A 14,326-nucleotide genomic window follows, 5' to 3' on the forward strand; every position below is an offset into this window, starting at 1 on the left:
TTGATGGCAAGAAAGATCAGGGAAAATTTTAGGCGCTTACATTTAGTTTGTGAAATATTAATTTTCAAACATGGTTTGTGTGGAAACAATGGCTTTAAAGTGGGCTGAAAGACCATTTTTCAAAAGAATGTATGCTAAAGTGTTTTATATGTAAAGCCAAAATTTCACAGCGCTCAGTATAAATGTTGACATTTTGATCATGAAAGGCTTCCTTTTCCTAATCACTTAATTTCAATAAAAAACATCATGACATCCAGAAACTGTGTGGAAAAGACTTTCATAAGCACTCGGGACAGGAGCTTGTGACTGCAGTTAGAGAAGGCTCTTCAATAATGCAATGGAGGATGTTGCTGTCGTGGGTCTACTGCACTGAAACAACATCATGACAAAAAGCCACAAAAAGCTTATGTAGATACTTTGTGTATATATCATGTTGTTGCGTGTGGGTTATAAAAGAAAACCACAGATGAAACCACAGATCTTTTAATTAAGGTTGTAATAAAGGAGCATAGTACCCTGTCAGTATGAGATAAGCAGTTCATCGGTTAATGCACGTTTTTCCTTCCTGCTGGAGTAATGATCCAAGTCAATTCTAAATTTGTATGACTGAACGTGTTAATGAATCCCAGGTTTTCTACAGACACTTTAAGGATAGATTTGGGGGAATGTTTTAGGCCGATTATGAGTGTATGCCAACCTCTCCACACTGAACTAAAGAACTGAACTAACTGTGACCTCTGAAAACAGACTGAAGCTCAGTAATATTTCACAGTAATATTTCTGTGCTTGATCTGAATTAATTTGTCAAAGGTATTTATGTAATTTTTTAAAATATTGCTTCCATATACTAAACATAATGAACTTTTCAGTCAACTAGTACTCTGCAATACAACTAGAGATGTACAATTATCCCCACAGTACTGATTATGCTTCGTCTATTAAATGATAGTAAATACTATGATGATTTGGAGATGTCCTCAAATGTCATTTAAAGGAAAATTCTGCAGTGTTGTGGTCTTATTGGTCAGTTATCGTATCCCTTGAAAGTTCAAGGTGGGAAAGAGCACTGAATTATTACTTGATGAACTAGAATTTAACAAATACCTCACAGCAAGAAAAGTTATGAATGAACACAGAAAATCTTAGACTTGCAAAAGTGTGATGGAAATTTTTACTTTTGAATAAATGCATATCAATGAATGAGCCTGAGGACATAACATCATTAATAAAATGAGTAAAAATGAGTGTGGAGCTTGTTTGTTTTTTCTTAATTCGTTTTTTTATTGTTTGTTTGCTTGGTTGAGCTTTTTTCTGTGTGTGTTTGCATTCAAAGCTCCCTTGAGGTATCATTCAAATCCAAAGGGTTGCACAATGCCAGCTCAGACGTAAGAAAAAAGAAAGCTACAACATTCAAATTAGCTTCAACATAAAATCGCCATATATCTAAGCTCTCTTAAGCATATTTCTCTCTCAAGAATTTAGGTGTTGTGCAATTACTGTACTATATAGATTAAAGCTGGAGTTTCCTTGTAAAAATGTGCGCTTACATTGAGTTTTCCTCATTCCTAAAACATGGTAGATATTTCATTGTTTGTGATTGTCATTACACAGGTACCTGAGCACTGACAAAACATTCAAGCAACTCGAAAGCTTCAAACCTCCATTAATGATTCATTCAAATGTTTGGACCACAAAACGTCAGTGGTTGAATGTAACAATAAGAAAAATCCTGGTAGTTTAGGATAATCAGCTGCACGATCAAACTGTCTGGCCCTGACACACTGCGTTATCTCGTTACATATATTAAATTATTGTAAATGTCTACACAATACCTCATAATAAACAACATATTGATACAATAAAACAATTTAATCTTTAAATTATACCTAAAAACCCACTCAGTTATTTTGCTAAAGTACAGGTTGATTGCACCTCATGTATATTTCTGTCATGCTGCTTTCTACTTCTATTCAACTGTATTTTGAATTAAAGTATCGTACTTTGTGTTCAAGGTTATTTATTTTTAAAACTTTAAGTTTCAGATTTGAAACTACTCAAGCTTAAAAATCCAAATTTGGCAGCCTGAACTCTCTTTGCCAGTTTTCTTGAATTTTCTTTAAGTAGTCTTCAGGAATAGTTCCCCAGGCTTCTTGAAGGACATTCAAAGTTTTTCTTTGAATGTTGGATGTCTTTAGTTCTTTTCTCCACCCCACACTGCTTTAATAATGTTGAGGTCCAGGCTCTTGGGAGGCTAGTAATGGTGATCCATGGTAATTGTTTTCTATCCAGGTATTCTTTTAGCATTGTGTTTTGGATCATTGTCATGCTGAAAAATGAAGTTGCTGCCAGTCTGGTGCTTTCTAGTTGTTTTTGTCTGGTAGATGAAAATCTGACTGTACTTTTCTGCATTCATTAGAAGCCACAGGCTGAAATGAAGCCCAGGCCATGACAGAGCCTCCACTGTCTTTTCCTTCTTTAACAATGGATTCTTGGGTGCCAGTTTATCTCACTAGGTTGATCAGGCGATGTACCAGCCTGGATTTGAGTCTGACCCAAGGCCCTTTGCTGTGTGTTATCCCTGACTCCATGCTTTCCTGTCTAATCTTCACTGTGTGTTATCCAACAAAATCATGAAAAACTGCCTCTTAAAACATGGGTTCTTGACAGCCACACTTCCATAGACTCCATTTTTGATGAGGATTCAGTGGACTGTAGATCAATTAAAGGGCATCTCTAAGGTCCTATGTCGTCTTGATGTAGTGGTTCGCCCCCTTGTGGCTCTAATGTGAAGTTTAAGTTATGAGTCGATGTGGGGTTTAATTAAAAAATTACAATGTTATTTTTTTCTTTGCAACATTCTCTGCTACTTTATGGACCCTTACCTTTATGAATCTAGTGCTTGAGTTCTGAAGCTGCCCTTCAGGCCAGACTTTTTCAGTCAGGGGTGAAGTCTACAATATTTCATTGCTTAATTACTGTCTCCGTTCCTACCTGAGGCACTTTGGCAGCAGTTCCTTTTAGGATAAATAACATTTTGTTTTTCAAGAGTGATGTTTCCATGTTTAAATAGAGACACCATGTGCACATTGCTCCATCTAGTGGTAGATAACAACCATTACATCCCAAAAATTTCTGGACATGTACAGTATAAAAAAAAAAAAAAAAAACCACACACACAAATTATTCTTCCATTGTTTTTATTTATACTATATCATATTTATATTCTATATTCCTCAGATATTTATATTTATTTACAGGTGGCAGTGCTGCCAGTAGAAGAAACATTTTAACAAAACGGCTGACAAAAACAAATTCAAATTGAGTGCTGGGCTGAAAACAGTTTGGTGGAAAAAGGCAAAAACATTTGTGTGCTGAAAGCATACATATATTTAAAAAAAAAAAAAAAAAAAAAAAAATTCCTCTCTCCCAAAAGTGCAAATGTAGTGTTTTTGCTTCAAATAGTCTTATTGACTTTGCCCAGAAATCACTGGAAGGTGAACCAGCAGTTGGCATGGACATGAGTATGACAACCAAATTTAAACACAAAGCATATAACTGTAGATTTAGCGAGTCAATTAACTGAACAGATGCTTTTGGGGGGGGGGGGGGGGGGGGGGGATAATAGTAGTTTTGCATTAATACAGCCATGCATTAGCAGCAATCTTCACACAATTTTCAATATTTTTCTGATAGCTTGTTTTCTTCAACAAACATGTAGCAGTCAAAATGTGTGTAAGGTACAGTATATGTCATATAGATATATATATAAAATCTCTCACATTCACCCGCTCATTAGAGAATACACTTTGGAATTAAATGGCTTTTGGAGGAAACATGTTAAAAAATAATCAATATCATGGACTAATTCGTTTCTATTCTATATTCTCATTAAGCCAGTTAAATACTCTTCGTGCTTTTAAAAATAGAAAACTGCATCGAACTGCAAAACTATAAACCTCTGACACACGAGCACTTGCGTGTGTTTGTGTGCAACAAGCGTAAGCTACGTCGTCTATAAATACAGTACATTTTTAATTGTTCTCTTTTCCACAAAAATAGAATAAAAAAACAAAACAGTTTCATACATTCTAGAAACAAACACACAACTGGGTTGGTCAGTTTGCAGGGAAAGGGGGGGGGCTGAGAGGGCACGGTAAGAGGCAGGTCCAGGTGAAGGTGTGTGTGGAGGAAGTGGAAGTTACACGAGTACCCGCTCAGGAAGCTTTTTAAGGGTGCACTTTGAACGAGAGTAGTTCCTCTGAGTGCATGTTGTTGAGCGAGCGCAGTTCAGGAAGTTTGAGCAGCAGCTTGGTGAATGTGGTGGCCGACTGGTCGCCGTGGTTCTGCATCACCAGGTTCCTCAGTGCTCGGATAAGTTTGTCCTGCAGAGCCTCCACTGATATTAGGTCCTGGATCCCTGAGCGGTCTGAGCCGGAACAAAGACGACAAAGAGAGAGAGGGCATTATTACTGGAGAACTCCTTCCGTTGTGATAATACTGCTAGTTGTGCTGTTAAACTGTTGTCCATATATGTATGGTGTATGTTACTCACCAGCTGAGACAAGCACCACAGCGGTGAAGAGGCTCATTTCGTCTGCACTGAGCCGCAGCGCCGCCAACTTCTCGCTGAACTCGCACATGGAGTTGAGGAGCTCGCCGGCACCCAATGAGCGTAGTGTGTCAAGGCTGTAGCGTTTGCCACTCAGGAAGGTCACCGTCCGCTCGGCGATGTTGAACAGAGAGGCAAATCGAACCATCAGCACCTGGAAGCAAAGACGGGAATTATTTAGACCATGACAAAGACTTTGATCAAGCCAACAGAAATATACGAATAACTGCACTTCTCACTTTATAATGTAATAAATGCCTCATAGTCTCATCCCACTTTAAACCTTTGGCACCATACTTAAGAGCAGGGTCATTTCACTGCATACTGTAGTTGGTATATGACCAAGAATCTGCAACTTTGCACTGTATCAATTTTTTCTTTAAATTAACTGAGGTTCAGCTCCTCGAAGAATCTGACAAGAATTTACTGGTACACAGTTGAAACAGAAGATTCGATAAGCCTCTTTCATTTCTATCCCAACTGTTATCAGAACAAATATTTGCCTGTGTGCACCTGTATTGTGGCTCCTGTATTCCTGGTATTAACGAGCCTGCAGTGTCTGACTTCAAAGCGAGGACAAAATAACACGAGTGTTTGTGTTCAGTCTGTTTGCCTTCTTACCTCAAAGGTTCCAGCCTTCAGCAGGCCGACTTGATCGTGCTCGGGTAGGTCGCGGAAGCCCGGGATCACTTTGGCAAACTCGACCACTTCTCGCACGGCTGGTGTGAAGCTCATGGAGAACTCCTCCCAAACCTCCTGGCTGGGCTTGCTGGGGTCCACGTAAGGTGAGGTGTTCATCGGGCACAGCTGGAAAAACAAACAAGAAAGATGTCAGTGTGATGAAAATTAATCCAGCTTTTCTTTTCATTGGACTCTGAAGATTTTCAAAGAGGGAGAAATGAAATCACTCACCAAGTGTGCCCTGTTATTCACACAGCTGTTTGGTCCATTATAACCATGTGAGGCAGGTTGTGTGTGGAGCTCTGTCTGTTGTCTTTGGCTGTCTTCTGACTGTTCACAGCTAGGGGTGCTGTTGAGCTGCTGCTGGCAACCTCCCCTCTCCTCCCTGTAGGCCGGGTTGGTGACGTGTTGGCCGCTGCTGTAAGGACAGTTCTGGTAATCTCTCACCGCCACGCTGTTGTTCCAGCAGTTCCACCTATCCTGCTGCTCCTCCAATCGTCTTTCACACCCCATCTCCACGGAGACTGTGGCTGGTGAGGTCTGACCTTGCATTGGTGATCTCTGCTGGGTGAACGCTAAGGCATCTTGGTGCTGCCTGTTCAGTGTGACAAGTGCCTCGTCCTCACCGCTGTCCGATGAGCAGGATGAGCTTGAGGTGGTGTCCATAGAAACCACTGACTCTGAGTCCTGAGGGCACTGCGGGGAGGACGGATTGGAACACGATGGCGAATCGGAAGCAGAGGAGGAAGAGGATGGAAAGGAGTTGGAGTCACTTGTCATGGCCTCCATTGGCAGCGGGGGGCTCTGGTGTCCTTGGAGCATGCTGTGCAACTGGCTGTTGTTGCTCATCATGTTGTTCATGGCGTTCTGCATCTCAAGCAGCATCCTCTGTTTTTCTCTTTTTGGGATACGGCCAAATCTAACAGCTGAGAGAGAACCAGTCATTAAGTTTACTAAGCTTTTAGCGTAAACATAAATCACAGGGTGTTTTTTGCTTTCTGAATGTAAATAAATCTTAACTCTCACCATCTCTAGACATCCCAACAGCCAGGCACTTCTTAAAGCGACACTGTTGACAGCGGTTGCGGTTTATCCTCATGATGGTGCAGTTCTCCATCTTTAGACACTTCTTATATTGGATGTTCTGCTGGATGCTCCTCCTGAAGAAGCCCTAAAAACAATTTCCCAAGATCCCCCAGTGTTGAGCATGAGCCATGTGCACAAGAGGATGTGAATTTAATTTTAAATGAATCCTTCTAGGGATGCGTCTCACCTTGCATCCTTCGCAAGCGTGGACACCGTAGTGGAAGCCTGACGCCACATCCCCGCACACTTTGCAGAGCAGCACCATGCCGTTGATTTCTTTAAAGAAAAAGATGAACAGGGGTTCACCACATGTGACACATAAATAAGCGTGCTGATCATAAAATGAAGGCTTTAGTGCTTACTTGTGATGCTGCTCTTTGAAGACGCAGATGAGCGGCCGGCCTTTTCACCGCCGTGTCCCCGCGGGCTGCCGTTCTTGGCTGGTGGAGCAATATCCACTACCATGCCTACGGCCCTGCTAGGCAGCGAGGGGCGGGAAGGAGTTGGTGACATCGACAGGTAGCCGCTGCTGGAGCTGCTGCTCATGCAGGACTCTGGGCTGGGGGCAGACCCGGAGGAAATATAGGCAATTACACCTCCTGCAGACAGAAAGAAAGAGGACAAGAGGGTCACTTTAAAATCAGGGAAAGGCTCTTTACTTATATACTTGCTCCATCCGAAAACCATGAATTTAGTCTTTCTCAACATAGAAATTCAGACGCAACTTACTGCTGTTGTTCTAATACACACATGGGCAAAATATGGCCTGGAAAAATCAACAAGAAGCAACATTATCCTTAGGATTCTCGAGGCAAAATGGCTTTAATGTACTGCTGTTTAAATTCATTCCAATACAATGGCTTTCTTCACTGGCCTGTGCAGAGATGCATATAAAAAAAACTGGCTAATGTAAATGTTCATACGGCATTTGAGGTGGATTTTGCTTTCAGCATTATTTTCACTGTAACCTACAACTTTTGCTTACGTTGCCTGTCAGAATAGCCTTTGGGCGGTGGTGGTCCACCCTAATTCTAACACAAAAGTGAACCAGGGCAAACACACAAGGTAAACACTGCTATCTGTGGACCTGTGATAGCCCGTTTCCATGTAAACCTGATACCAAGAATTATGGTGCATTGCAGCCATATCAGCAGATCCAGATATTTGTCTTTCTGACATACAAAACATCAAGCGTGCCAACTCTTATTGTGAAACAGAAACGGTAACGGGAATAAAACAATAACACAAACATCTACAGTAGAAACAGGTGCCTCTGACACACCCAGGCAGCACAGCAGTCTAGCATGTGCTGTTCCCGGTTGGCTTATTCAACACTGTGATGACCTGTTTTATCACCTCCAATGCTTGCTGGTTGGATAACACTGTTACATAACAAGCCTGGGTCTCTGTGCCATGGGAGCGTGCTCCAATGACTTAACGACTAGACGGGTCAGTGAAGCACCAGAGCAAGGCAACACGTGTAGGAGGCAAGTAACACAAAGGGAAAACATCCACCGTGTGTTACGTAATGACATGTTCAGCAAGAAAATCTCAGCGGGCTGGCCCCGTGTTTCAGCCCCGCAGTTTTTATGCCAACAGATCCACAGACAGGTCTGCTTAAAGTGTTCAGTAGTCTTTCAAATTTCAAATAACCTGTTAATTCCCTCAGGGCAAACGCCAGTTTGTTGAAGTGAATGAATGGGAAGTAGGGTGATGCGGATGTTAAATGCCAAACATGCTTTGTAAGATCAAGTTCAAAAACACGGTTTACTGAGAAAACTGCATCTGCGGGTCTTCTGTAAAAGCTCTAGAGACCCTTCAGTTTGGAAGCCCATGGCCTTTTTATGCCACTAACTTTAAAAGTTTTAAAGTATAAAACTAGTCGCTAGTTAAGAGCCAATATTGTATAATTCTGTGTAACTTCTACTTCTTACTTCATGTACCTTATAAATATACTTTGAAGCTGTGTGTTGTAGTACTGAGTATGACTGGTGGCAGATATTCAAAACGTTTACAAAAAAAAAACAACTAAAAAAAACTTGTGTGTTGTGCTACTTCTCACACAGCACCGTCTGCGCTAAGTCATTCTGGGTCACACCAGTGCCATCCCGTCTATAAACTCCTCGAAACGCCCCTGCCAAACATACTTGGGAAATTTCCACGAATATAACGTGTACGTGTGAAGAGTCGGGGTTTACTGGAATACTTGCGTGAAAGCTAAACTGTTTTTCTTCATTAACCCTTTCTTTAAAAAGCCCCTTAGTGCCAGAGGCCGCGGCAGACGATTACCTAACCCGAGCCATGACTGCTCTCTTTCACGGCCCTCCCACACGTGGACCTGTCATGAATTTCTGTGAAAGCGAAACGCCAAGAAGACAGGAAAAAAAATCTAGGTCAGCTCGCTGCTGTTTCTCCCCGGCTCACGTGTACCCAGCAAGAGAGCCTCGCGCCAGGAGAGCCGCATTCGGAGTGGATTGTGCAACACCCTACGTCACGGGCTTCGTCCCGACCAATCGGAGTAGAGCACCGCCGAAGCGTGCGCCCAAGAAGGGAACGCCCCTCGACCAATCAGAGCAGTGTTCCCTGGGAGCGTGTACACAGAGGCACATGGCCAGGATACGCTGTCCATGTGAGAGGGCTCGGGGAAGTGGAACACTGTTGTTGTGTCAAATGTAAACGACGCAGCGCCTCAGTGGCACTCCTAACCTCGTTTTAAAACACGGTAATACAGCGAAAATACGTCTATTAGCACACTTTAAAACCTGCGACAACTTAACGTAACACAAGTCTATAGAAAAAACACGATGGTGTTCAAACGTTAAGTCTGATTATTGCGTTAAAATACTGTCCACTCGCTAGGACGCCATTCATTCACCTCCTGCTGTTTAAAACACTTTAAATTCCTTATTATTCACTAAATAAGTGCATGACACACAGGTACACACAAGTACAAGTCAATCAAATCAATCACCGTTAATCAAAAAACACAGCAGCAGCAGTAGTAGTAGCAGTAGCGTCTCTGCACAGTGCATGCAATGGTTGTGACAGGCTTAAATATCTATTACTTTAACTATTAAAGAAAAACAAACTTACCAGGCTTGGCTGTCCCAATGTCCTCAGGCATCTCTGATCAATGAATTAAGAAAATTAAAAAAAAAATGTCCAACAGATATCTGACTAACTCGCACAGTCTATCAGGATTTATTCTGCCACTTCACAGATCAACGAATGGTACTGAACTCTGATAGTCAAAGACGGTGCACGAGCTCACATCGAGCTTCTATTTCGGAAAAATTCTGCAGGTCCAACTCGGTGAGTCATGAAGGCGCGTCTGAGAAAGAGCAGGTCGAGTATAGGCAGCTGAATCGGGAGGAACTCCCCCCTCTTTTTTTCGCCGTGTTTGTGACTGCGGGATCGTGGAGAGAACTAAATGTTCTCAATAGTGGGCTCGCCCATGTGACCCATTTGTCAGCCACGCCCCTCCGCCAGGGCTGCTCGAGCCACTTTAACCCAGTGACACACTTTCAGGACACTGGTGAGGGCGGAGCCAAGCGCCCCGTCGACGTAACAGAGGACTGGATAACAGCGGTCACGTTGCAAAGCACAACGTGAAGTGGAGAAGCCCCAAAAAGCTCTGCAGTTCACGCTGCGGCTGCAGGCGAACCGTTGAGTTATTCAGGTTTGATTGAATAACGCCTCTCCTTCCCCTCACAGCCCACCAGACATGCACGGCCCCGTGTTCTGTCCACGGACGCCAACTGCCGAGTTTTTCTAGTCAGTCACCACGACTTTGAAATTGCTTCCTGTCGCCAGCGTGTTTTCTAGACCATTCCGTGGACAGGCGTCATCATGAAAACCAACAAAACAAGCTTTGGAAAAAAGTGGCCACTGTTGCGTCCTAACGCTAATAATTAACGATGTATTTAAAATAAGACAACTATAAGTGTAAACATATGTCCCTCGCATGATTCCAGCTGTGATATCTGCAGTTTATAAATGTGGAATACTTTTTTTTTCTTTTATAACTGTTTCGCTAACTGTTTAAACCTGGGCTGAGGTTTAAACTTTAAAGCTATAGTTGTAAAGTGTAATTGATAGAAATAAACAAATGTTAGTTACAATTTAACTACAATTAGACAAAAAAAGGTCACAATAAAAGTATGTACAGGAGGTTCTATAAGGAAAAAAACTGTAAAAGGAAAGAAGTTTCCTTAACTGTCTCTAAATGTTAATATTTTTGCATAGTTCAGTTGTTTAACACTCAGAAAGAAGGTAATCTTTTTAGAAATGTATATTTTTGTAAAACATGGCTTAAGCAAGCACAGGTGCAGGTTTGTGTTGTCACCTCACAGTGAGAAGGTTCTTTATTTAAGCTTCCTTGTTGGAGTTTGCTCTTCGCCCTCTATCTGCATCGGTCAGGTTCTCAAATTTATCACTACTGCAGAACCTTGTGAAGTGAATGTATGACTGTCTCCATCTTGGACTGGTGTCTAGTGGATTGTACCTTCTGCTTGCCCTGAGAGGTGTGCTGCAACCTTGTCAATGAGGAAAGCAAGGGACAAAATTAACCTGTCCTGGGGTTCAAGGGTGAGCGTCTGCTGTTCAGGCCTAAGCCCACAGAGCTAAGCCAGCCCACCACCCTGAACAGGCCTGTAGAGGTTGGATTGATTGGTTGTCATTGAAGGAGGCCCTGGCAGCCCAATCCCTGTTTGCAAAAGATTGCTAAAAGAATATGGTGGTTAGTAATAGAAAGCTAATTTGAGCTGCTTCCTTGTCACAAGGAGTCTCAGGCAGATAGCTCTTCATGTTTTGATTTTTTTTTTTAACTCTACATTTTCTTCCTGACACAACGTGCAGCTGAACTAGCAAATTTTTTGCAAAGTAACTGTGTAAACCACTAAAATATGGAGCTATGGTAGTAATGTGGAGTGTAAACACAGTATATCGATTAGCACAAGGATAATGGCCCCATGAGGCAGTGTGTTATGCTGTAATTGTATCTCATTTGTTCATTATGCTAATGCACTAGTAATGCATTAGCTGATACACTGTCAGTGTGTATATGTGCTGCTTTCATAGCTCTGACGGTGTGTATACACTCAGTTGTTCTGAAGACTTTTCTCTATCGAGTAAACCTTTCATGAGCTCCAAGTCCACCATATATTTAGCTCAGCATTTCTTATGATGAGGCCCACACAGAAGCATATATGCAAAAAGTGACATCGTCAACAGCAGTGGGGATTCAGAGCAGGGCTGACCACTTCTTGATCCTCCCTTTGCCACGTCCCCATGTAAAGCACCCTGGAAATACCTCTGATTATGGCGCTGGACTCATGCTCACTTTGTAAACGCCTGTAATTCAATCACTGTGTTCTTGCACCAATCTACTTGTCAGTGAACCTAGCTGGTCTCTGTGGGGTTTTTTTGCAGTAGTCTTGGAGTAGCTATTGCAAATTACCTGGGGAAAATGCTCGCTATGAACCAGGATTATTTTTCCTTTTAATTTTTAGTAAAGTGTGAAATAACTTTTTAGATGGAAATGGTTTTGAAATTATATGTAACTTTTTTAAATTGACATGCGTATTTGTGCAGAGAAAAAATAACTGCAGAGGAAATTAGACAAATGATGTTGAAGATGGACCTGATGGTGGGTGAAAAAAGAGATGATGGAGTGAAGGAGGACTTGGAGAGAGTTGTTGAGAGAGAGGGGGGCAGATGATAGTGGCAACCCCTGAACAAGATTTATTATAATATTGTGAAGACAGGTGGTCAAATCAATGAGCAATGTTTACTTACATTCAAACTGAACTCAATCATATATGTGCTTCAGTAATTTACAAACTTCTAATAACACAAACTCAACATTGTAATCGAACTGATCAGTTTTTGCATATTTGGCAACTATTAACAAAACCCTTCGAGGACTGTGTCCTTGATATTCATTATTCATTTCAACGGCATGCAATAAAACCATGTTTAATATGCTTACCATATCATAAATGACTTGTAGCATTGAATGCTACACTGACACGATATCTACAATGAGATTGAGTGAGATGAATGATTAACATTTATACTATACAGTAACATTTATAGCTAGCTCAATGGATTTAGTGTTGCCTGAATTTGGAATTTGTTGTTTGAGCATGTACAAATCCAGCTGTTTTGGAAATTATAACTTTGATTCACTGGTTTCTTGACAAAAAGCCAGTTTATATGAAGTTGTCATGATTTAAAATTTTTCGTGCAAACACATGCACAGTGACTGTGTGACTAAGTGCTCATTGACCAGATTTGTCTTTCTGCCCAGCGTTCAGGCATCCTTGGAATGATTCTCACTCTGCAGGTCGCCAATGCTCCACACCCCATCACCCCAGTATTTTAAGAAGACTGACACACATTTTGTTAACAGCTGAGTGCATAACAAGAGCCTAAAACTACAAATGACTTAAATAAAATCATAATAAAATTAAATAATAAATGCTGAACACATATTGGATTTCCAGTTTCTTATAAGTTCCCTGCTTTGATTTAGTGCATTTACAACATTTAAACAATTGACAGCTCGCCCTCTTGTTACTCATGCATGTATTTAATCTTTTTTTTCCTGCTCATACTGCAACCATGATGATCAGCACTGTTCTTTTTTTCCAAAGTGATGCTGACCCAGTGCAGAAAAATCTGGAACATGGCATCCCCGGTGGTGACCTGGGTTTGACCTGACCTCTGTGATCTACATACTTGACACTCACCTAAAACCCACATCAGAGACCTTCTATATTTGGTAAAAGCCAGCAGCAGTTTCATCTTTAGTTAACTGTCAAAGCTTCTGCACGTTGGCAGAACAAACCACTTTTACCTTTCAGTGCTGTGCAGAAGTCTTCAGCCACTCATTTTCTTTATATTTTACTAGGAAAATGGGAAATAGATTCAGTGATTTGTTGAAAAACATCCAAACATACAATATATAAAGCAAAAGCAGAGTTTCTAGTGAGCTTGAAAATCAATATTTCATATGACTGCCTTTATTTTTAAAGACTGCCTGAACTCTCTGAGGAAGTGTTCTCATACTTTAAGTAGTCTTCAGGAATAGTTCTTGAAGGACCTCTCTGGATGTTTGGGATCACTGTCATGCTGGAAAAATTAAGGCATTAAAAATTAAGCTGTTGCCAATCAGATCCATGGCAGATCAAAATCTGATGGTACTTTTCTGTGTTCATTTGACAAAATCCCAACACCACAGGCTGAAATGCAGCCGAAAATGTGGGCTAGATGAATCATCTGAAGGGCTAAATGCATCTTTCAGTTCTGCATCAGGTATTTTTTGGATGTCTTCCTGTTATTTGAAGGACTTTAAATCATTGTTCATCTGGTATAGACTGTTTTAAGGTTTTTAGGACTTCCACTTCTTTTGTCCCCCACTTGTTCAGTTTCCAGTGACTTTTTTTAAAGACACACTGCACATCATGCTGAAGTTTTCAGCTAATGACTTTAATACCATTTTATGTCTGTCTTCTTTGGGATTTTTCATAGATTCAACTAAATAAATGGGGGAAAAATCGTGTTTTTGAGACAGGCTGCTAACAAAGGTTCTAAAGCTAATTCTTTGTTGTCTGACACAACATGGTTCATTTGAGTTAGGTGCTTTTTTTATGCTTGACATATGATTCATAGGTCAGTGGTAAGAGACTGGATATGCAAAACTCATTCAACTGAAAATAGTCAGGTTTAAAGACTGGTTTGAAAACGAGTGAAAAAGCAGCCAATGTCTAAAAGCAACAACTTTGAAAGACCTTCAGACAGCCTGGAGAATTACTACTCCAGACCGCTTTAAAAACTACAACAAAATCTGGCACCTTGGAAGCAAAATATAAAGGATAAGTGGTAATCAAGACTTTTGCACTGTAGATTCTAATTTCAGTCTGCAGACTTCTGTGTTTAATCCAACAC

At 41.2% G+C, this 14,326-nt stretch overlaps 1 protein-coding gene across 1 annotated transcript; it reads right to left on the bottom strand.

Moving 5' to 3' along the window:
* Positions 1-3,608: 3,608 nt before the first annotated feature.
* nr1d2a (nuclear receptor subfamily 1, group D, member 2a) lies at positions 3,609-9,871 on the bottom strand. Its single transcript, XM_026183562.1, has 8 exons — positions 9,470-9,871; positions 6,739-6,975; positions 6,564-6,652; positions 6,317-6,461; positions 5,522-6,216; positions 5,231-5,416; positions 4,553-4,763; positions 3,609-4,426 (listed from the first exon to the last, which is right to left on the bottom strand). Exons 1-8 carry the CDS (start codon positions 9,498-9,500, stop codon positions 4,227-4,229), a joined length of 1,794 nt encoding a protein of 597 aa, XP_026039347.1. The 5' UTR covers positions 9,501-9,871; the 3' UTR covers positions 3,609-4,226.
* Between the last annotated feature and the right edge of the window lie 4,455 nt (positions 9,872-14,326).

The sequence above is a fragment of the Astatotilapia calliptera genome, chromosome 11 (genome assembly GCF_900246225.1).
Source record: "Astatotilapia calliptera chromosome 11, fAstCal1.2, whole genome shotgun sequence".
NCBI lineage: Eukaryota > Metazoa > Chordata > Actinopteri > Cichliformes > Cichlidae > Astatotilapia > Astatotilapia calliptera.

Bases quoted from the DNA above. Each gene is read 5' to 3' on its own strand.
- nr1d2a (XM_026183562.1), bottom strand. From the start codon at position 9,500: ATGCCTGAGGACATTGGGACAGCCAAGCCTG. The intron at 6,462-6,563 runs GTGAGACGCATC...AATTGTTTTTAG, and splicing joins ACGCTTGCGAAGGATGCAAG to GGCTTCTTCAGGAGGAGCAT. The intron at 4,427-4,552 runs GTGAGTAACATA...GTTCCGGCTCAG, and splicing joins TGTGGTGCTTGTCTCAGCTG to ACCGCTCAGGGATCCAGGAC.